The sequence below is a fragment of the Carassius carassius genome, chromosome 49 (genome assembly GCF_963082965.1).
Source record: "Carassius carassius chromosome 49, fCarCar2.1, whole genome shotgun sequence".
NCBI lineage: Eukaryota > Metazoa > Chordata > Actinopteri > Cypriniformes > Cyprinidae > Carassius > Carassius carassius.
This window is the reverse complement of record NC_081803.1, coordinates 10546539-10569166: the sequence shown is the minus strand read 5'-3', so window position 1 is coordinate 10569166 and position 22628 is coordinate 10546539. Positions and strand designations below refer to the sequence as shown.

The 22628-nt window shown below is 37.8% G+C and overlaps 1 protein-coding gene across 3 annotated transcripts in view; it reads left to right on the top strand.

The window, feature by feature from the left end:
* LOC132132904 (rho guanine nucleotide exchange factor TIAM1-like) overlaps window positions 1-22628 on the top strand; it is a 57288-nt gene that overhangs the window by 31061 nt on the left and 3599 nt on the right. For 2 of the 3 annotated variants that reach the window (XM_059545469.1, XM_059545468.1), the window contains exons 5-25: window positions 1246-1418; window positions 1870-2094; window positions 2832-3017; window positions 4327-4473; window positions 4652-4726; window positions 6294-6464; window positions 8073-8177; window positions 8869-8950; window positions 9038-9124; window positions 10642-10854; window positions 11751-11878; window positions 18347-18574; window positions 18727-18795; window positions 19083-19208; window positions 19367-19475; window positions 19900-20079; window positions 20468-20586; window positions 20766-20874; window positions 21250-21308; window positions 21567-21663; window positions 22044-22131. In XM_059545469.1, the coding sequence (XP_059401452.1) occupies window positions 1246-1418; window positions 1870-2094; window positions 2832-3017; window positions 4327-4473; window positions 4652-4726; window positions 6294-6464; window positions 8073-8177; window positions 8869-8950; window positions 9038-9124; window positions 10642-10854; window positions 11751-11878; window positions 18347-18574; window positions 18727-18795; window positions 19083-19208; window positions 19367-19475; window positions 19900-20079; window positions 20468-20586; window positions 20766-20874; window positions 21250-21308; window positions 21567-21663; window positions 22044-22131 (2776 nt within the window). Of the gene's footprint in view, window positions 1-1245; window positions 1419-1869; window positions 2095-2831; window positions 3018-4326; window positions 4474-4651; window positions 4727-6293; window positions 6465-8072; window positions 8178-8868; window positions 8951-9037; window positions 9125-10641; window positions 10855-11750; window positions 11879-15652; window positions 16397-18346; window positions 18575-18726; window positions 18796-19082; window positions 19209-19366; window positions 19476-19899; window positions 20080-20467; window positions 20587-20765; window positions 20875-21249; window positions 21309-21566; window positions 21664-22043; window positions 22132-22628 lie in introns of those variants that run through there. The other variant, XM_059545470.1, reaches the window with a different exon arrangement.

Genomic DNA, 22628 nt, shown 5'->3' with positions numbered 1-22628 from the left:
CAACTTAGAATATCAATTTATATGAAGTGCCACTATGCATATCCCACAACATTAGGCTAAATGAAAAAAGAAAAGAAAAAACGATTCAGAACAGGCACAAACAATAACGTGACAACTTAAACAGCAGCAGGAGTAAGGCATATAGCCAAGCCTAATTCATTTCTTAATATTGTTTTTCAAGAAACACCAGTCTATCAACTTGATCTGGATTCAATGCTGCTCTCTTTTTATTTACAATGTTCCCCGCGGTGGAGAACACACGTTCGGAGCGCACACAGACGTGTCTGGCTACTAGCTCTTATTCGCGTGATTTGGTCATGGGCCTATGCTACAATACGTCTAGAGTGCCCCCTACTGGATAAGATGGCAACGAATAAAATAAAAATCAAACGTTCTAATCATAGACTGTAAAAAATGCGCTACACATGGCATTTTCAAAACCGGATATTTTATTTATAGTTCGATTACGGATATTTCACGTCATGTTCGAATGCATATTCGAATATCAAATAAAAAGTGACAGCCCTATGGGACACTATACTGTCAACAAGCACCGTCCTTCGGATGAGACGTTAAACCGAGGTCCTGACTCTCTGTGGTCATTAAAAATCCCAGGATGTCTTTCGAAAAGAGTGGAGGTGTGACCTTGGCATCCTGGCTAAATTTGCCCATTGGCCTACGTATTGTAGCATAGGCCCAAAAAATCCCAGGATGTCTTTCGAAAAGAGTGGAGGTGTGACCTCGGCATCCTGGCTAAATTTGCCCATTGGCCTCTGACCATCATGGCCTTCTAACAATCCCCATGTCTGCTGATTGGCTTCATCACTCTGTCTCCTCTCCACCAGCAAGCTGGTGTGTGGTGGGCGTTCTGGCTGCCATCTCATCATCCAGGAGGTTGCTGCACACTGGTGGTGGATGAAGAGATACCCCCTGACTATGTAAAGTGCTTTGAGTGCCTAGAAAAGCGCTATATAAATGTAATGAATTATTATTATTATTATTATTACAGATCTACAGATTTGTGTCAGAAACATAATCGGGTTATTCAAACCTTGTTATTTTATTAAAGTAAAATTATCATTGCACTTTCCAACCTCCTTTAGCCAGATCATCATCTTTTCATGACAATAGTCAGTTGTGTATCATGAAAAACTTCATTTAATTTATTTGTGGAGATTAATCGAATCCTGTTTTACATTTACAGTTCCGTATTTTCTGATCTTTCTTCTCACTTTATCCTCCCAGGATGCACTTTGTTTTTCTACGAAACGGATGGACGTTCAGGGATTGACCACAACAGCATCCACAAACATGCAGTCTGGGTGGAGAACAGCATTGTCCAGGCAGTCCCAGAACATCCCAAGAAAGACTTTGTGTTTTGTCTGAGCAATGCACTCGGAGATGCCTTCCTCTTCCAGGTAAGACATTTTGAATCTCGAAAGATTAATATTAGTGTGAGTCCAGTTACTCCTATGAACTTGAATTCTTCAGGGTAGCATTTGTAGCCTTTGGTGATGCTTTTGTCCATATATTTATGACAACCTGAAATCAGTTGATATAGAATTGTCATGGTCCACTGTATCATTCTGAATTTCTGTGTGTCTCAATGACATTTCATTCTGTGACAGCTGATAACATCCTGCTTTTTTGTGATTGTCTTTTGGTTAATAGTATATTATTTAAGTGCAGAAAGAATCTTGTTGTTGCTATGCTGATCAATTGGTTTTGTGATAATAGTGATGTCTAACCATAAATATATATGGAGTGCTAATTTTTAGATACTGTGTTTTAAGGTTTTACCCACTGTAGCTGAAATGCTGTTGAGCATCCTATAGTGATAAGAAAATGTTCTTATTCACTTCTTTTTAGACATCAGGACAAACGGAGCTGGAAAACTGGATAACAGCCATCCACTCAGCCTGTGCCGCGGCTGTTGCCCGTCTGCACCACCGCGAGGACACGGTGCGATTGCTACGCTCTGAGATCAAGAAGCTTGAACAAAAGATTGACATGGATGAGAAAATGAAGAAGATGGGCGAAATGCAGCTCTCTGCTGTCACTGATGGGAAGAAGAGGAAGACTATCCTAGAGCAGGTACGGACATGCCACATTTGCATTTCTTATTTTCTGAGGATATTATATTGTGTTCATTATAGTACAATCTATAATGTGTATGTAATGGTTTAGGTACTGGCGAGACTCGTTTGCCACTGGTTGGACAGATATTTCCACCCAAAAAACAAGCCATTTGATGAGCCAATTCATAAAAAAAATTGAAAAATAAAGCAAGCTTCACCTTAGGAAGTTATTAAACTTGATCACTTTTAAATTCTATTAAACTTGAACACACTGCAGAAATTATCATTCAATAATTGTTTCAGTCGTTTACTAGGACACGTCAATTATACAGTTAACTGACTCACAAATTTGGTGTTTCTGATGTACAGTAACTTTTTTGTATGTCTGATGCTACTGTATATATGTGCTATGTCTGGTTAATCTCTAATTGACATGTGATTTGATTGATCTTATATAAAAGATGAGTGTAAATATGTGTTTGTTCACTTATTGTGCATGTAATGTACTTGTCTGTTTATGTGGAGGTGGGCTTACTCCTCCATGATCTCTAAATAGACTCAGGTCATGCTGGTTTGGAGGAGGCCTGCTGACTAATGATTTATCCCAGTATCCTCCTCCAGTAAACAAAACCATATTTAAAAACACTGCCCACACTCTAATAGTCAGCAGCTTGAGGGCCAAACAATAATTGCAGAGCATATTAAAATACTGACAAAGCAGAAGAATTGAAATCTTTATTTCTTTTTGTTCAGATATTCCTCTGGGAGCAGAATTTGGAGCAGTTTCATATGGACTTGTTCCGGTATCGCTGTTACCTCTCCAGCCTGCAGGGCGGCGAGCTTCCAAATCCAAAACGCCTACTCGCTGTTGCTTCCCGCCCCACCAAACTGTCCATGGGTCGTCTTGGCATATTTTCAGTATCATCCTTTCATGCCCTGGTATGAAATACACACACATATTTAGACAAACCTTCACACTCTCAAAATGCTCTGCATTATTCCCTATTTCTCTCTGTTTCGCATACTTGCACTTCATTCACACTCTCAAGCATGTTTGTAAATATCCATTTAATTTTAATCCACTCCACAAGAACCCGGTGAGCTCTGAGCTGCCTGCCAGCCTGTTCTTGTCATGAGTCCTAACAGACACTGCATAACAAACATGCAGTCACCATGGTGTTTTTGTCATTCCTGTGGTTCAGCTGACAACGTACAGAATTGCGTAATATGCAGACGGAGGACCACAACTGTCACCTCAGTAGAGTCACAGTTAGGCGTTAAAATGCAATTCCCATTTAATTGCGTAAGTTCCTAGAAAACTAAAGCAAGATTGATGGAAAATCAGTGATGTTTTAAGTAATGAAAAAGGGAGCATTTTTCGTAAATGGCACTCAAGTGGTAGATAAATAACTCTCTTTGCAAAACTTTCTTTTGAGCTTTTTTGCCACTTAATTTGTTTTTTTAAAGCATCATCACTGACCACTACCTTAATAAACCTTAAATGTCTTCATAAATGTTCTTTTCTCATTTCTTCTCTCTTCAAAAATATGAAACAAGCCACAGAGTTTTGTCTTTAAACACTTTTGTCCCCTAAACTGCTAAGGTTTTATGTCTATAGAATCTCCTCCATGCAGTCTGATTACTGAGGAAATCCTTAATGACTTCTGTGGCACTAATGGTTATTATCGCAGAAATGTGAGTGCGATTTCACATTGGGGTGTGTGAACAGAACATCTCCATACCGTGGCAGTTTATGTGTACTGCTTCTGTCATGGTGTCAGAATTTCTGATCATTATTTGAAACCTAAATGCAAAGGGATGTTTGTTTTGTCTTTTGTCATAGTGTCACTGAGGCCATTTTTAATCAATGAAGGCTAAAACCTCTGGGCAGAATAAAGGCCTGTTCACATTAAAAACAATAACTATAATTATATCAGCTTCAACACCAATGCAAGCTGCATTAGAGTTATGTCCAACAATATTGTTTTTCAGTGTCATTATAGTTGTGGTGTCTTCTCATTGAATTAGAACAATTATTAAAACTGTATAGTTATCCTTGGTGTGAATGGCCCTTAGGAGTTACTTAATCTCAATAAATCTGTATATCGTATGTCACTTAAATGTTTAATGTTAATGTTTGCTGTACAATCATGGGATTTGTGAAATATTCAAAGTGACTGTTGACTGTGACTTGTGCTTAAAACTCTCTTAGATGTTTATTGACTTTCTGTATGCATATTTGTGACAGGTAGCAGCGAGGATGGATGGGGGAATTCGGAGGCGTACCCAGGCCCTGTCTCGTTCCTCCAGTAAACGAAAGAGCCGTTTCTCCTCTCTGTGGGGTTTGGACACTACCTCAAAAAAGAAAACCAAAGGCAGACCCAGCATCAACCAGGTTCACATCTGCTAGACATCTGCTACAGTCTACGACATTACATATTACATGTGTTTACAGAATGAATCAGTGTTTATGTTTCATACAATTTGCAATAGTTATTTTGCATGTGCTATAAGTGCATTCAAATACCTTCATTTATGGTGGGTCCCAACTGAAGTTTTTGTCTTAACCTCAGGTGTTTGTAGACGGTGAAGTGTCGGTTAAGAGGAATCTCGAGCACATGTTTGAGGACACTGGAAAAGAGACACTGGTGAGGAGGACACTAACGCTTCCCAGAATGCTTTGCATAATTAAGTCCGTCATAGAGAATGGTGTCAGAGGCGGAACGCATCAGAACCAAGATGTTAGGGAAGCGTGGAGCTCGAGAGCTAGAGAGAGTTAAGACTCCCAAGCTGGGCTGTAGGACCTTGGGGAGAAGCGGAGGGAAGTCCGGGCTCCTCTCCCGCCTGGCACGTCCATTAACAGCCAGGAGAGGAGGCAGATGGCGGGGGTTTTGGAGGGGAGCATGCGCGACGTGTTGAGTTGAATGAGTGACAGAATGTTGGAGTGTTTAATGTATTGTCTGCATGTGTTTGCCAGTATGTGAGTGTGATTAAGTCCCTCTGACCCATTTCCCACTCTCCTTCACCATGTGTGGGCTTGCTGTCTCTCCATGATGGGAGACCACCATCAAATCTACTCTGCAGGCAGATTGTTGAGGGGAAGGGGAGGGTGCTAGGCAGTCACCTTATAATGTGGGATAAGCTATCTGAGCCAGGCAGCATGCCGTCACTGACAGCAGGCCAGGCCCTGCTGACAGACCCAGGAGCCCTCGAAAGACCCACAATGAACATCCCAGCCGGTACACGTCAGCTCATCGATCACCCGCCAGACTTCTAACAGCGCCATTGTCAGATAGAGGCGCTGAGTATTGTGTGGAGCTTGCACATTGCTGTGCTTGGATGCCAAGTTAATTAGTCTCAGATTAGATATCATCACATTATCTGCTGCATTGATCCAGACAGCTCTGCTTAAGTGTGATAAGGCCGATTTGTGCAAATAAGTCTGCATTCAGAGGTTTGTGTGATTTCTTCTTCTTGCGGTGTTCACTTTTCTCACATATTTCAGGTTTCATTTTAAAGCCATGAAACATGAAATTGGCCCTATTTTCTTTCTTGATCCACATTCCTGGTTTTATTGTGCGTGCTCCTTTAGTAGAGATAAAACTAGATAAAAATAGTCTTTGTCTTCTTTAATTTTCCTGGCTATTTTTTAATGTCAAGCAAACAAGTTCCATTCTGCATTTTTAAGAAAGCACAATATATCAGCAGTCATATCTCATATAAGGGTAAAATAAGCGATAAGATATAATTCCAGATGGGGTTGAAATCAAGGTCTGTTCTACATTCTTCAAAATAAAAGTATTTAAATTATTATTCCGGGTGGATAAATTCAACTTCCATTCTATATTTTTAGTGTTACACAGTATATCAGCAGATATACTGGTGTCAGTCCAATAAGTAAAACAGGCCATAAATTAGTAAAATAGTTGAAGTCAAGTTCCATCCTACAAATTTTGGTGTGTGCGATATATCGGTATCGGTCTGTTATGTAAAAAAGGCCATCAAATATTCTATATAGTTATATACAGTATATATACTGTACATATATATAATTATTGGTAGTAGTACTGTAGTTTGTATAGTAGTACATCACAAAAATGTTTTGCTCAGAAATGCATTGCATTACATACAGTAAGTGTATACATGTGCATACAATTTCATTCTGATATTAAACACCTTCCTTAATAAAGTTTGTTTCTTTATTTCTTTTAAAAGAAGGACCAAGAGGGTTTGGTGAAAAGTCTCACCCAACACAAGACGGACAGTGAAGTTTGGGTACCCAACTATCTCACACCATCCTGGGTCTCTTTACCTGATGATCGGCCTGTGTTGGCTATCATACAGCCGGGGGAGACGACCATGGAGGCTCTGGAGGCGCTGTGCAGGGTAAATATGATGTGTTTTTGCAAACGAAGCTATTCAAATCAAATACATGTGACTGTGTCCCAACAAACTGAAGTTCCCAGAGGCAGGTATCATTGTTCTGTTCATTCTTAATATTGTCCATTTTAACCATGCTTTTAGCTAACATAATTCCATTCATAGTTTCATGTTGATCAACAAGTTTCCCCCCCAAAAAAATAACATAAAAATATTTTAGTTTATTCATAGTGATATTATATATTAATACAAAAAAGAAGTAGTTCATTCACACTCAGTTTGTTTTTGAACTCTGAAACCTATTGACTGGTGGTTGTTTGTCGCCTTGCATGTGTCATCTATTGTCCTGAGGTGTTAGCCACAGATACGTCAGCTCTGCCATCTGTTTCTTTAGCAAACAAGATCCCAGTTTCACCATGCTGTCATCTTGGAGCCCACTAGCAACAATAAACAGGAAATTTAATGCATAAAAGCAGAGTCATCTTATGATTTGTCCATGGCTAACATCTCATGTAACTCATTTCCTGAAAACAAGAAACTCACCCTCGCATTCTTTAAGGTCGGAGTCCTTGAAAAAAGTGCTAGAACTTATTATTTCTCAAGTCAAACTACTAATGTGTCAGTGGATTATTTCTTCTTGTGGTTATCTTCCTGTTATCATTCTGCTGTAGTAGCTCTTGGCCACTTTCCTTGTCCGCTCTCAGCTGCTATCAATTCAGGGTGTTCTAGAATGCTCTTATCCACAGTTCTCGTAAATGTGTCCTCAAGCATTTGTGTGGAGAACACACACATCACATCCTGTTCACATTTGAATGCCAGTGGAGCAATCACTGTCCGGTGATGATTCATCTACATGCATCATTTAGATGGTCTGCAGCGTAGCAAGAAACATAAAGAATTATAAATAAATTATCCTGTGATAAGTTATCCTGCAAAGTGGCTGGACTGAATCCCAGAAATGGTTTTCTGGCAAGTCCTGAAATAAAATATTAACCAATTCACACTGGTAAACGTAAAGTTAACATTCTTTGTTATGGGCCCATTTTCTTAGCATTTTAAGACGGTCATAAGTAGCGTTTTATTGCTGACTGTTAATAGTCTCCCGATATTTATTTAGACTTCCTTATTCATTAATCTCTTCTTTTTACAGCTCTCTGGAATACTTTATTCTGGTTAGTCAACTGCAGCATTCTGTAGTCAAATATATTTGTATAATGACTATTAAACTGTACTGAATACATGTGACTAGCTTCATTTCTTAACTTATAATTCACTTCAAATCAATATTTCATTACATTTTTTATTTCTTATTTAGAAAGTAACCCTCTTGTAAGTGGGATAATTTACAGTCAGCCAATCAAAAATGCATATAGAGTATGTTATAGAGTTTAGTGCTAAATATAATATAATTTCATTTCCCGGCATCTTTTAGCAAAGAAAGCATCTACAGTATAACCACAATGCATCATTTTTTATTTTTTTTATTACAGTTAGCATTTATTTTATTTCATGTAGTGAAAATGTTTATTTAAGGTTTTAGTTTTAGTTAACAATAACTCTCAGCAATAATATACTGTACATACATATAATGTTTATTTTTTATTTTTTATACAGGCTCACAGACTAGAACTTTCCAAGCACTATATACGGCTGAAGTTCCTCATTGACAATCAAGTGCAATTGTACATCCCCAAGCCTGAGGAGGACCTCTGTGACCTGGTGAGTCCAACAAAAAGAGCCGTTCAGCGGCCACACGTGTTCTGGACAGCTAAGAGCATTTAGTGGTCACAGTCGCAGCGTGGGGTGAATTTATTAGACTGTGACGAGCTCTGCAATGTGCTGCATGTAGTATAAAAGTTTTGAGTTCTGACTGCAATGTAGGTTAAAGCGGGTCTAAACTCTCCAACAGTGTCGAGGAGAGGCTGCTGCATGTGTTATGAATTATTTAGAAGATGCATGTACTGCATTAATGTACTCCGAATAGTTATTCTATCCCCTTAGTTGTGTGTTTGTGTGTGTGTGTGTGTATTTGTGGAGTCTGGGGAAAACCACCTCTGCAATGACTATGCAACCTCCAAAGCTAATTTACTTTGCTGTTTTTTTTTTTCATGGTCGTTCTTCTGAGATGACAGAGTCTTTGTGTTTTCCATGTCTCTTCACATCTTTTCTCTTTCTCTCTGTAGAGACTTGACTTTCTCTAACTTTTACTCTCCCTGAAATGATCAAAGCCCCAGTTTTGTCTTAGGCTCTCTTGAGAATGAGCTTTTTTATTTAGCGTACCTACGTCATAAATTTCAGCAGACTAAGACATTTTCCATGATGTATGTGAGCTCTTTCTGAAGTCATACTGTAAATGAACTGTACGTCCATAGAGTGCAATCAATATGAGTCTCTCGCTTCCTTTGTTCAGCTCTACAAGGAAATCGAAATTTGTGCCAAGACAACCAAAGTCATCCAGTTTGACAGGGATGAGTCCTGTGCCATAGGCTACGGTAACAATGCAGTTCAGTTTATATCAGATTTTTTCCAGTTCTTTGTTTCTTTTTGCAGTTATTTATGTCTCTTTCTCTCTTCTCCAGGTTTCTCATTGGCAGTAGTAGAGGAGGACGGAGGCCAGCAGCTTCATATCACTGATGTGAAAGCTGGAGGTCTGGCATTTGCCAAAGGTGTGTGATGGAACTCTGAAGATAGCAGTTCTTTATAACTGCTCAGTTATATACAGTTGTTAGGGAAGATACTTTAAAACTTTAGCCAAAAGTCAAGCTACTTTTGAAAAAAAAAAAAATTTCTTAGGACTTTGTTTAGACGAGACCGATGCACAAAAAACTTGAAATTGTCAAAACAATCCCACACTCTTGTTCTTGTAGTTTACACATAGATGATAATGGTAAAGTTTTTAAAAGTTTTCATTTTCAAGCCACCAAAATGCTGTTTCACCATTTTGAAAATGGTGGTGTGTAAATGCCTTACAAAAAAGTTCCTAGATTACTTTACTGCCTCTATTTGGCAGCTCTTCCAGGTCCAAATCAAAACCCTATGCCTCACCTGCAGTAGTCTGTAAAACTGCTGCGAAATTAGCAGGGGAGTATACAAGAGTCTGAACTGCGAGGACTGACCCAAATCTCCACCGGACTGGAGGAAAATTATTTATAAAGCTTTCACATGAGCTGCACAGGATTACCAAGAGGAGCAAATTAAAACCATTATGCACTGCTAGTGATATCTGTGCCAAATGAATGCATTCATTAAGAGCAGCCTTCAGAATGTTTTCAGATCCTTTCCGTTCCAGTAAGTCTTGTTGTTCAGTATCGGAGTATTTTAATTAGCGGTGCTTGCTAAGATAAGCATCACTTTTATTATTATTGCTCATACTACGGGTTAGGGATTTGTGCTAAACCCCGAATCTTTAAACTTAGATGTACAGTACACAATCTCCATAGACTTTCCCTGCTGCAAAAAAAAAAAAAACATTTAAATCAGACTATGCAGATCTTAGCTGGTTTAATATGGTCTTCCAGCCTGACCAAACTGGTCTTTAGCAGGTTTAACTGTGCGGACAGCTGGTCTAGGAGACCAAGCTGGTTTAAGACAGTTTTTTCAGCAAAGTTTTGTTTCAAAATGGTTAGTAATTCTACTCAGAAGGCCTTACAAAAGTGGCAGTAGTACAAGAAAGGTTTGTCTGGATGAATAGTAAGGCAGATGGACATTCATCATCACTCTATTGCCGGGGGCAGAGCCGAGCAATCCAATAAAAAACCTTTATTACAAGGGACATTTTTCTTCATGTGAAACTGGGTCACACTTCAGGCAGTGTGTGCATGCATGCATGTGTGTAAACCCATACAGCATTCATAAACGCTCAGGAACATAGAGAAATATTCAGTTCCTGCAGGAAGATGGGCATCAGTAATACATTAAACTGGCTGTCTTGCCTATAGCGTTAACTGAGCTATTGGAGGATAAAAATTGAGCAGCTGATCTGTTGGTAATTGATAAATAAGAGTGAGGGAATCAGGTGGTTGACGTAGGAGTAGATGACATAAGGGATATTTGTTCTCATCCTGTATGTACAACATGCACAATGAATTTACTTAAAAACATTTGAATAGTAAGGAAATAATGTAATTATATTTTGGGCTTACAAACTTGATTCAAGCTTTTGTTTAACATTGTGTGTGTTCAGGTCTGCAAGCAGGTGATGAGATTCTGAAACTGAACAGTAAGCTGGCGAGTGTGTTGGAGCTGGCTGATATGCAGGCTGCGTTTTCTTTGCCCTCTCTCACCCTGACTGTCAGCACGCTGTCCTCTACCGATCCTCACCAGCTGTGCCTGATGCCTCCCCGCCGGTCGGACGGGGCACAGGACGTCTGCACCGACATCTTCTCCCAGAGTCAGGGTAAACTTCAGCACTGCTGTCTTTTTTTTTTCTTCATATATTTGCATATTTTATTGTCATTATCAGTTTTATTTGGTGCTGCTAGTAGAAGTGAGATTGATCCACCTTTCAAATCATTATGTTTCATAGTATGAGATTTAGAAACAATAAAAATTAAGTAGTAGAAGTTGATTACATCAGCATGCAGTAATTTCAGAGATACAGTACAGTTCAAAGTTTTGGAGGCAGTAATGTTTTTAAATGTTTTTGAAAGAAGTCTCTTATGTTAATCAAGGCTGGGTTTATGATTAAGAATGCTGTATAAACAGTATTTTGAAATATTATTACAATTTAAAGTAATTTTTTCTATTTCAATATTTATTTTATAATTAAATGTATTCCTGTCATGGCAAAGCTGCATTTTCAGCAGCCATTATTTCAGTCTTCAGTGCAGTGTTATTTTTGTATAAATGATTAGCTATTGTATTGAATGAATGTTTTAATATTTCCTGTTTTCATTTTAATTTAATGTTTTAGTAAATTGCTTGTGTGCTTTTGTCATTTTTATTATTTTTAATGTCTCTATCATTTATTAAGTTGCAGTTCATGTAGCTGTAGTTATTATAGTTTTAGTTATTTTTTTGTTTCAGTTAATTTTAAGTAATAAACATTTTTATAGTTTTTCTTTTAGTTAATGATAATGCCTTTGCTTCAGTGTCACGTGATTCTTAGAAATCGTTCTAATATGTTGATTTGGTGCTCAAAATATCTCTTATCATTATTAGTCTGGAAACAGTTGTGCTGGTAAATATATATATATATATATATTTTTTTTTTTTTATTTTTTTTTTTTTACTCTTGTCTTGTACAGTCCTTTAGCTCATCCATTCCCTTTCTGTCTCCATTGCTCCCTCTAGAGGACATCCTGGATGAAGGTCTTGGCCTGGTGCTGCACAGCCCTGATGTCACAGGTGAGGACAGGGTAAACCTAATGGCTGAGAGCCCTGCTGACAGCCTGGAGGATGAAACGGACTCAGCACACAAGGTTAGAGACTATCTGCTATGAAGATTCATCAAAAAATTAGCTTCTTGATCTACAAACACTGTCTGGCTGAATTGTAGTAGACTGAGCTTCTGGTTTTGATTCACAGAGCTTGACATCCTAGTTTATTTTGCAGCAGGGCCTTTTTTATTGGTGTTTTTACATTTGGTCTCTTTTGCTTGAGGTGGGTAAAATATAGACTCTATTTTCTGATATAAGGGTTTCGTGGCTGACTGAAATCAGATGGCTGGTTAAGAGCTTTGTGTCATGTGATCTAAGTGACCTTTGATTTTAAGGCTGTGTTCAGAGAAGGCAGCAGATGGGAAGGTTGTATTGCATTGTGTTTCTTCACACGTACACACACTCATACTCTCACCCAGAGGGTAGTGATGACGTGGTCTGCTTGATGAAGGTCAAGATCAGCTATGACTGTGTAAACACTTACACAAGGATGAATAAAACCTGTCAACACACTCTCATGCATTAACTGAAGGATCCGAAAGTCTGAGACCACTAGTAAATGTGCTCCTGTCCACCTTATTTTACAACATGGAAGTTAGCTGATTTGATTCATTGTTTCTATTAGCAAATGATTAGGACAATCACAAAGAGCAGTAAACATTAAAACTATTTGAGCTACACATCGGTGTGTTTATGATCACAAGAAAAGGATTTATATGATGCCAAATACCAGTTCATCAATATCAAGTAGCATAACTGACTGATCATATACAGTCAAAAAGCCTTGCATATTCTAGTTACAAATGGTTGCACTGCACTTTTACATTAAAAATAACATTTTTCTAGGTAACTTTTTAGTTTAATATCATTACAGTATTTTATCAGCAGAACAAATTAAGCTGAAATATTTGCTTTAATGGCCACAGACCTCAAACTCCACAAGTTTTAAAACTTGATCATGATTCAACATGATTTGAAAATGACCTAAAGAGCATCTTGTACTTCAGTAGACAAGTATCTGACAGTTTGTACAAAGTCACATGATCAACTTCACAATTTTTTTTTTTGTTAAGTTGTCTACAATAGTTGTAACCTTGAATATTGGCTATTTATTTTTGCTCTATTTTAAATCACATTTCTTTGCATTTTTCAGAATCTTCAAACTTTCACTTTATTTCCAGGTTTAAACTGTATTTTGAATCCTAGGTTTTCAATGTGGTCTCAGACATTTGGACTTGTACTACAAACACACATGCAACTTCCACTACACTCCGCAAGTGTTTTTTCTCAGTGTAAATGTTATAAAGTCAGTTTCAAGATAGATTTGACTCTTTCATGACAGTCCACACTTTCTTTTTTTCCCTTCTATGGCCTGTGTTTGCTCTCTGTAGAACTGTTTAATGACCTGATGTCTAGCCTCCTTTTTTGGTCTCATTTGTTTATTTGTCTCTTTCTCTGTGTGTCCTTGTCTGTCACACCAAGGCTGCAAGCCGGCCACAGTCTCTCTGGCCTGTTCTCCAGCACACCATCTGTTGCAGAAACACATTTAGCCCTAATAATTCTCCCACAAAACACCAAATTCTGTCAGAGCGTGCATGTTTGTCTCGTCCCGTTCCCCTCTGTCCTGTCCGTGTCCTAATTCTGAATGAGTTGTTAGAATGTAAATTCTGTTCTGGTAAGTGACATTGACATGAAGTCACATAACCTGCCATATACATATGCTCTTTTTGGACAGTCAAACCTGGGCACAGCATCCCACTCGGTTGTGTTAACCTTTGCGAAAAGAAACACCATAATAACATCTATCAATCTAAAAACATTATTTTATGATGCCATTTGCCATCTCTAAAAAAAAAAAAAATCAATTAAAAGCCTGTGTATATTCTTTTGCAAGAATCATTTTAAATGGTTTTATTGAAATTATCTCATCCTTTCATTTTAAAAAAATTCTTCTTTTAAGTCCTGAAATGATCATTAACCCTACAAAGGAAAACGGAATTCGTTTTTTTTTTCATGACTCTCTCATGTCTCTGCAAAGCTAAAACACTTTATCTCGTCTATTCAGTATTTAAGTTCTTTAAAGCACACCTGAAAGCTTTCTCTTGTACTGTCTGTACTATACTGTCTATTGTTCTGTAAACTCTTGTTCTTGAAATGTGTATTTGTATGTGGTTTTGACGCAATGACAGACATAGAGAAGCTGATTCAGCTGGGCATAATTTATGAGATTAATTTTCTCTCATTCTTTCTTCCCATATTAATCACATGGCTGGTTATCATTATTATCTCACGTCACTTAGGTTTTCTTTTCTTGTTTTGAGATGAGGAAGAAATAGAGGGGGACATCATCTTTAATTAGCTCTGCATTCTATTTGCTTGATTATGCATATTGATTTGAATCGCTTAACGCTGATAAATTATGGAGAAACCCGCCGAAGGAAACAGAGAACCTAAAAGACAGAGGACAGGAGGACTATATTTTCCAGCTTAGATAATGTCTGCATGTATCTCACAAAGGGTGGTGCAACATCCTGCTAAACCCTAAAACTTCTTCCCCTTCCAGTTTTACAATGTGAGTTCAACATTGTACATTTAATGTCAATGTTCAATTGTATTCAACATCTGAGCAGTTCTTCCCTTGAGTAATCACTCTGGAGAGAAATACAAATGCATGTTCATGGATTTGGCTGTTAAATGTATAAATATTGACTTTTCACATCAGCCTGGCTTAGCTCTCTCTCTCTCTCTCTCTCTCTCTCTCTTTCTCTCTTTGTGTGTGTGTGTAGAGAAATAGAGGGTTTGTATTACAGGATACTTTATGCTTGTTACAACATGCATCCCATGAAATCTCACGAGAAATTTATGGATTTGCATGTTTTTCCAGTCGTAAATGCTCAGAGGTGCTTCAAAGCCATAAAGCTTGTGTGTAAAGTGAATTTTGAGAGAGAGAATTTGAAATTGAAGAATCCTTTAACTTTGGCATGCAAAACCAATGTTGTTCCGTTTTAAGCAGAGCTGTACTTTCATATTTGAGCCCATGAGCTTTAGTAGAATAAATGTTAAATGTGTGTGAACGTATTTTCTAAATTTCATTTTTAAAATTTAAATGCAGAGATGTTAACCATGGATGTAGTTCCAGACAGTTTTGAAAGAAAATCTCCCTGTTTAATTTGTGCAGTTGTGAAGTCAGTTTGAGAGCCTGATAAGGGCATTTCATTCATTTCCATGGAAGGAAACATTCCTCTTCCTGTCTTCTGTTAGTCTATGCATTGATAAGATGTGTTAACAAGGCATTAAAGGCTCCCATAAAGTGTGTCACTGTGGGTCTGCTAGGTTTTGTTAAATAGTAATATTTTAAACTTTTTTTTTTTCACTAAAATAGAGATATTAGCTACCCCAATTAAGAAATAAGGTTCTCGTGACTGAAAGTGCTGGATGAATGGGTATGATCATCATTTAGCATGTTTTGCAATAAAACCATTTTTACTGAATTAGATCAACTTGATTTTATAAAGACTTTATATTTTGGTTTCACAGTTCATTGTTTTGAAACAAACTTTTTTTTAAAAGCAATGTTATTTTCTCCTAAATAAGCAATTTCATTCTGAGATATTAGCGCTTGAGTGAGCAGGGTTGAGACACTATTAAAAAATGTTTATTTGAAATAAAGCTGAAATTAAATATTGGATGAAAACATAATATTTAAACAAATTAACCTAAAATGAAAAAAGTACTAAAATTACTAAAACTGTAACATGAAATATAACACTGGTGAGCTCATTATAATTGTTTTTTTTTTTAGCTGAAAGGATACAAAATTACTAAGGAACTAAAGTAATTTAGGACATGTTGAAAGCCAGACTCGAACCTATATGACCTTACCGAAACAAAAACATATGCATTACTGCTGCACTACAGCTCTGACAAGAGCATCTGCATCTAAGGTCATTATTTTCCACACTTTCATCATGAAGACAAACATTGTGCTACACATGTCGCCTTGTTCTCGGCTTGTTGACGTTTTCACTTGAGAGCTGTGCTTTTCCCAGCTCTGGTATAATGTGATGCTTGTGACTGTCCCAGCGTCCCCCTCCCCTTCTGTTCTCCTCATCCTGTTGCCGGCAAGATTATTATTATTATTTTCTCTCGTTCTCTCCCTCTCTGTGTGTCTTTACTTTGCCACCACAGCTGTCAGCGCCCCATTCCATCCATCTGGCTAGAAACCAGCTCAGACAAGCAGAAATGTAGGGAGAAATTCTAGGAAAGGAGGGAGGAGGCTGTGTGGACAAGGAAGCTATCATGGAATGTAGAGTTCACAGTTAAGAAGACACACTCAGCGTATCGCTTTTCTTGGAGGAGTAGCTCAGTTCCTGTTCTCATGGTCGGGTAGTGAAACCTTTTGTGCATAAAGATAAGCTGGAGGTGAAGGCACTTCCTGTGGTTTTATTACGGGTCGCATTGGTGTGTCTTCTGTGGCCTTTGAGGGGCAGAATGTCTTTGCTGTGGAGACACAGGAGCTCCAAACGCTCCTCAGAGTCCATCTATGACATGCTGCAACTGGTGAGCTTGAGTGTTTTTTCTTTTGTGTGTGGGATATTTAATCAGCATTACATAACAGTTCATGGGCTCCGTTTTATAACACTCTGCGTCTGTCAGATTTAGTGGATTTAAGTGTTACGTGTAAATGTTTAGTATTGTTCAGAATGGTTTGCAAGTGTTTAAACTGAGGTTCTGGGTTAAATACAACTTAAGTTCTATAATGACGGCAGTAACCCGTCATTATAGAAATGACGTCATAAAATGATGTTTTGTCCCTCTGTCTGTAAATTTTTTTTTTAAAAATTAAAAAGTTTTAACAGTCTAACTGTAGCACATACATTGCATGTGTTAGGACTGGGCTTATGTAAAAAGTCCTTTATCAACCTTTTCTGTGCAAACTAAAATTGTCTAGTTTTTCCAATCCCGGTATGATTATTTAAAGTTATTTCCAGTTACTTTCGCTTGGTTTTTGTTTGAAAAAAAAATGTGATGTGACTATTTTCAAAGTAATGTTTTACAGAACAGCTTATGTTAGTAGTGTATAAACAGAAATTCATCCACCTGAAAAAGTAGAACTAAAAAAGTAAACTGGTGCCTTGTTCTATATACAGTATGGCACACTGACATGATTTGCAATGGGCATTTTCCAGTGTAGACAGACTTTAGGTGTTGTGACGCAAGTGACAATGAGTGTAGACACGGTGTTAGAACATTTTACAGTTCCAGCAGCATGTAATTTCACATTATTTACATTATGAGATTCACGTTCCTACTTGTAAACCTGCTAGAATGCTTGCCCCAGAGACTTATATTGTATGGTTACCTACCACAAATTCTTGTGGGTGGAATCCAGTTATTTAATTGCAAATCCAAGCAATTGTTAGTACAGACCAACAGAAAGCTGCTTGGTTCAAACCTGCTGGAAAACTTTCCTCATAGATTTCCACTGTACGTGATTTACTGTATGTGTGTGTGTGGTGTGTTTTACAAAACAAGGAAAAAGTCCACATTTTTGGCCAAAGCATGCCACAGATATTGTTGACAAAGCTTAAGTTGGATTTAACCCAGAAACATGATAGAGCTCATTACTTTTATCTCCCTACATCTCTCTCCAGGCTGTACAGGCTGGTTAAGGCATGCTGGGGTGTGCGGGCTTTTTGTCAGTCCGTCACTATGTGTTTATCAGTGAGGAATTCACGCTGCTGGAAGCCCCATGTGTCCTCTGTTCCTCTTGTCTGTGTGAATCTGTTCCACTTCTTCCTGATCACTATCCTGAGCCTGAGCTCTTGCTGTAGTTCTGTGACAGATGAGATGTGACACTTTGCATCGTTTAGGTGGATAATTGCTTTCTTTCAGATATTAGGAAGCTAGATGTTGCATATGAACGTGCATTGTGTAATGTTTGTCAGTGATATAAAAAAAATGCATTACATTCAGTAAGTAGTACAAGGGGAGGAGGTTTTAAGATGAAATTTGTGTGTATTGATGTGTGTTTGCAAATGGTTACAAAAAAGTTGAAGTAATCTTGGCTAAGGGCAGGGTGTACTCTACCTAGTTCCTAAATGGAAAATCCACCCAGACAGATTTCCAAAGGAGACGAACTGCTCGGTACTAAATAACAACAGTCCTATCAGTGATCTGACATAGACCATCTTAAAGTTATTTATCAGATAGATGCTTGCAATTACATTTCAGCCAATAATTCTTAAGGCATGATGTGCCTTGTCTTTGGAGTTCAGCCAGAATATGAATGTGTGTTTGGGACTGGAAATCCATCTATCTAAATCTTAAATGCTCCGAATACCTGTGTGGGTGTGTGCTTGTTGCTGGTTAACATTTTAGAGGCATGTTTTTTTTTTTTTTTTTTTTTTATGTGTTCAGATTTTAATAGTCATGGTGTTTTCAACCTTCAGTTGCTCCTGGTGTTAGTTGCTCCTGGTGTTGAAATTGACATTTTGTTTTTCTCCACAGAGTACAGAGCAGGTGACTGCTTTCTGCCGCAGCCTTCATGATATGAATCCCACTGAGGAACCTGTTTCCTCTTCCTCGTTTTCCTCCACATCTTCCTCCTCTTCTTCCTGTGTGCCCAGCCCCATATCACCTCTGCCTGTTCCCTTCATCCCCCGCCAGCTCTCTGATGCTGATAAACTCCGTAAGGTCATCAGTGAGCTGGTGGACACTGAGAGGACCTATGTTAAGGTCAGTATCTGCTGTGCTTGCAAAGCATTGTGTGTTTGGTTAGATTTGATCATGATAAACCTGATGCATGAAAATCACTCCTGATTTACTTCTAATATAAAAGCTGCCCTGAAGTCAAACATGAACGAGTCTTTGACTCTCTCTGTCTACAGGATCTGAACATTTTGATAGAGCGCTACCTAAATCCCCTGCAGAAGGAGAGCTTCCTTTCACAGGAAGAAGTGAGACACTGTTTATATATAGACCTATATATATTTATATATATGTATGTATGTATGTATGTATGTGTGTGTGTGTGTGTGTGTGTGTATATATATATATATATATATATATATATATATGTGTGTGTGTGTGTGTGTGTGTGTGTGTATATGTATATATAATTTATTTATTTTGAAAATGTACTGATTATATACTTTAAAATATAAAATTAATAACATAATTAACTTCTAAAAATATTATAGATTAAATAAGTTTTACAAATCTCTTATTCTCTTTACACTCATAGCTAGATGTGCTTTTTGGAAACTTGGCGGAGATGGTCGAGTTCCAGGTGGAGTTTCTGAAAACTCTGGAAGATGGAACCAGATTAGTTCCAGATTTAGACAAACTGGAGAGAGTGGATCAATTTAAGGTGCAGCTATAATCACACATTTTTTTTACACATTCAGTCGCATTTTTTTTATTATTATATGATTATAGATCATTTGAGATGCTACATAAGATTGGCACAATAACAAGGCCATTATTACCTCCTAATTGCTTTCTAAATCATTGTCTTCTAACTTCCAGAAAGTTCTGTTTTCTCTTGGTGGATCCTTCCTGTACTATGCGGACCGTTTTAAGATCTACAGTGCATTTTGTGCCAGCCACACAAAGGTCCCAAAGGTCCTTACTAAAGGTAACACCATTGCATTCTCACTGATTTCATAGAAGTAACAAAGGATTTTAATTGCCCCAAAGCATTCTTTACTGAAGAATAACCCTTTTTAAGGGTCTACTGCAAAAAATTGGCATTTCCCATGGCACCAAATCTCTTTCGCTAATGTATCTTAATGAAGTTTTTTCATGTGGGAAGAGTGGATCAAGTTTGAACTTTACTGACTGATATTTTATAGTTAAATGTGTTGGAGTATAAACTTTTCCTAAAATGTGAAACATTCTGATAGTTGAAAAAGCTAAGAAGCTGATTTACTCAAATATGAAATCTTTAACACGGTTTGAGTGTATTGACCCCCTGTTCAAGGTAAAGTCTAGTTTGTGGATGCAACAGATTTGAAATTCCTTTGCCATCCCATAATTTCTCCTCCACAATTTTGGTGCAGCTAAAACAGACCTGGAGTTCAAGGCGTTTCTGGCTGAGAGGAACCCCAGGCAGCAGCACTCCTCCACGCTAGAGTCCTACCTGATCAAGCCCATTCAGAGAGTCTTAAAATATCCACTACTCCTGAGGGAGCTTCACTCTCTCACCGACCCTGACAGCGAGGAGCATTACCACCTAGATGGTAAATATGAAGCTCTAGATACTAGTTGAACATAATAAACTGTTGATTTAAACCTGAGCAGTTCATAACCCAGTGTTATCAATGTCTTTGATTGGCTCGTTTCATTTGGCATCTACTCTGAGTTTGGGTGACTTATGCATTTGGGAAAAAAAACACACATCTTCCTAAACTTGTAATGAGAAGCATTGTCAGAATCTTTAAAGGTCCTTGTGTAGTAATATAGAGGTCATTTGCTTACTCTTACAAGCTACAGTAACAAAATTGTAATTGGGTTGTAATTCTAAAGGTGAAATGCTCAAAAAAAAAAAAACCTTTACCAACTGTAAAATAGATGGTAAATCTCTTAATTCTTTAGTTGCAGTTTAAGAAGTCTCTTATCTTTTTGTAGTCGCAATGAAAGCCATGAACAAAGTGGCCAGTCACATAAATGAAATGCAGAAGATTCACGAGGAGTACGGAGCCGTGTTTGACCAACTCATTAGTGAGCAGAGCTTTGACAAGAAAGAGGTACAGTTCCACTGGTCTCTGTTAGGTCTTTGTAATTCTGAAGTTTTCATTTGTTGAAAATTATTACAACAAATATTGTTAAGCCAACACCAAATGTCATGATATGCGCACTGATGTCATCTACTATTTTCAAAAAATGGCTAGATTTGGTTTTGCAACATTGTTTACTCTTATCCAAGGTGGCTGATCTGTCAATGGGTGACCTCTTGTTGCATAACACTGTGGTCTGGATCAATCCATCCTCTTCTCTCACGAAGGGGAAGAGAGACATAGAGTTGGCTGCATTCAGTGAGTGTTTTCAAAATGTTTCTTCCCAAAATAGAATCCTGTTCTCTTATTCATTAGTCTGTTCCCTACAGTAATGGTTCCCTGCATCAGTAAAGGCCAGCTGTATCTTTGGACACAATGGCATCAGAGGAACCACCTTGTCCTGTAGCACTTAAAGCATTAAAGTTGCATTTATACACAAACATTTTTTCTCCCTCTCAGCTAAGAAATTTTCGAAGAAAGCCTTCAGATGCTTTAAAAATGGATCAGTTTGCCATTGAAGTCACATTTGTTACTCTGACTATTCTGAAAAGAGCCCCAAGAATCTCTATTGTGAATGTTTAGTGTTGTATGATTTTGTGTTTTAATGTTTTAATTCATTTTTTGCCCCTTCAGTTTTCAGAACGGCAGTTGTTTTTGTGTATAAAGACTGCTCCAAGCACAGGAAAAAAATTGTAAGTGCTCTTTCCCTTTCTTCATGATTCATTAATAGAGATCTGAGTGTGGAACGAGGTTGCCCTTCTCTTGTACTTCATTAATTACTCATTGGCTTATTTTACATGGCCTTTCACCTGTATGTTATATTACAAAACTACCTGTTGATATTCTTAAACTTCCTGATTTCAGTGTGTCGGTGGTTGATACCATTAAAGATTAAAGAGAAGTATTTTAAGTGAGTTCTTTATCCTAATTTGGCTATTATTTTGTCTTAGGGTGGATCTCACAGAGCATCGATTCTTGATGAGAGAGACCCTTTTCGTTTTAGACACATGATCTCTACAGACGCTCTCCAAGTTCGCAACCTCCCTAGTAAGTATTGATCTACCGGTCTCATTCTTTTCCCACAGACCTATTGAGACCAGTGTGGTATATTAGCTTCAAGCTTTAGATTCACTTTGACAGTGCAATTAATGTATTAATCCTATGCATCCTATGACACTTAAGCATAGTAAAGTTTGCTTTTGGCTCAGTGGAACTAATTATGGGCTCAGGCCGGAATGTTAATATTCCCAATTGATGGTCTGGGGTGTAAAGGTCGTCAAACAGAAACTTGGGGTCTGTACTCTGGTTCATTGTCCCAGGGTCTGTGTCTTCCATGAGGTTTATTAACCCTGTGCTGATCTCGGTGATTTTGTTTCCCACAGTCCTTTTAACAGTATACAGCTAACCTGGTGTTCCTTTCATTTCAGATTCAGAGGGGTCTGCAATGTGTGAGATAGTTCACATGAGGTCAGAATCTGAAGGGAGACCCGAGAGGACTTTCCACATCTGCTGCAGGTGAGATGAGGTTCAGAACGCCACACATCAGGCCTGAAAACTGACCAATAAATCAAAGACGATAATTACACAATTCAAACTAAATCAAAGAAAACTAAACACACAAGGAACTTAATTTTAACAATCTCTCTGGCTCCAGTCCATCAACTTAGAGACGTAATGTTCTATCTTTTTCTAGAATGAGAAATATGTAAGCCAATGTTACACCCCTGAAAAAGGGGAGAAATAATCACAAGAGTGATATAGGTGTTTCCTCACTGAAAACTTTAGTGTTATATTTGCAACAATGATACATTTTACAAATCAACAGATCCACATCTTTTACAATAATACATTTGACAGATCAACAGGTCTACAGCAAATAGTAGTTTTGTATGGTATATAGCTTATTTAAGTCACAACAGCATATTCTATAATGCACTGGAAAATATACTCATTTTGTCAATATAACTTCAGCTGTCAATCAAGCACAAAGTAGCTTTAGCTCAATAAACAAT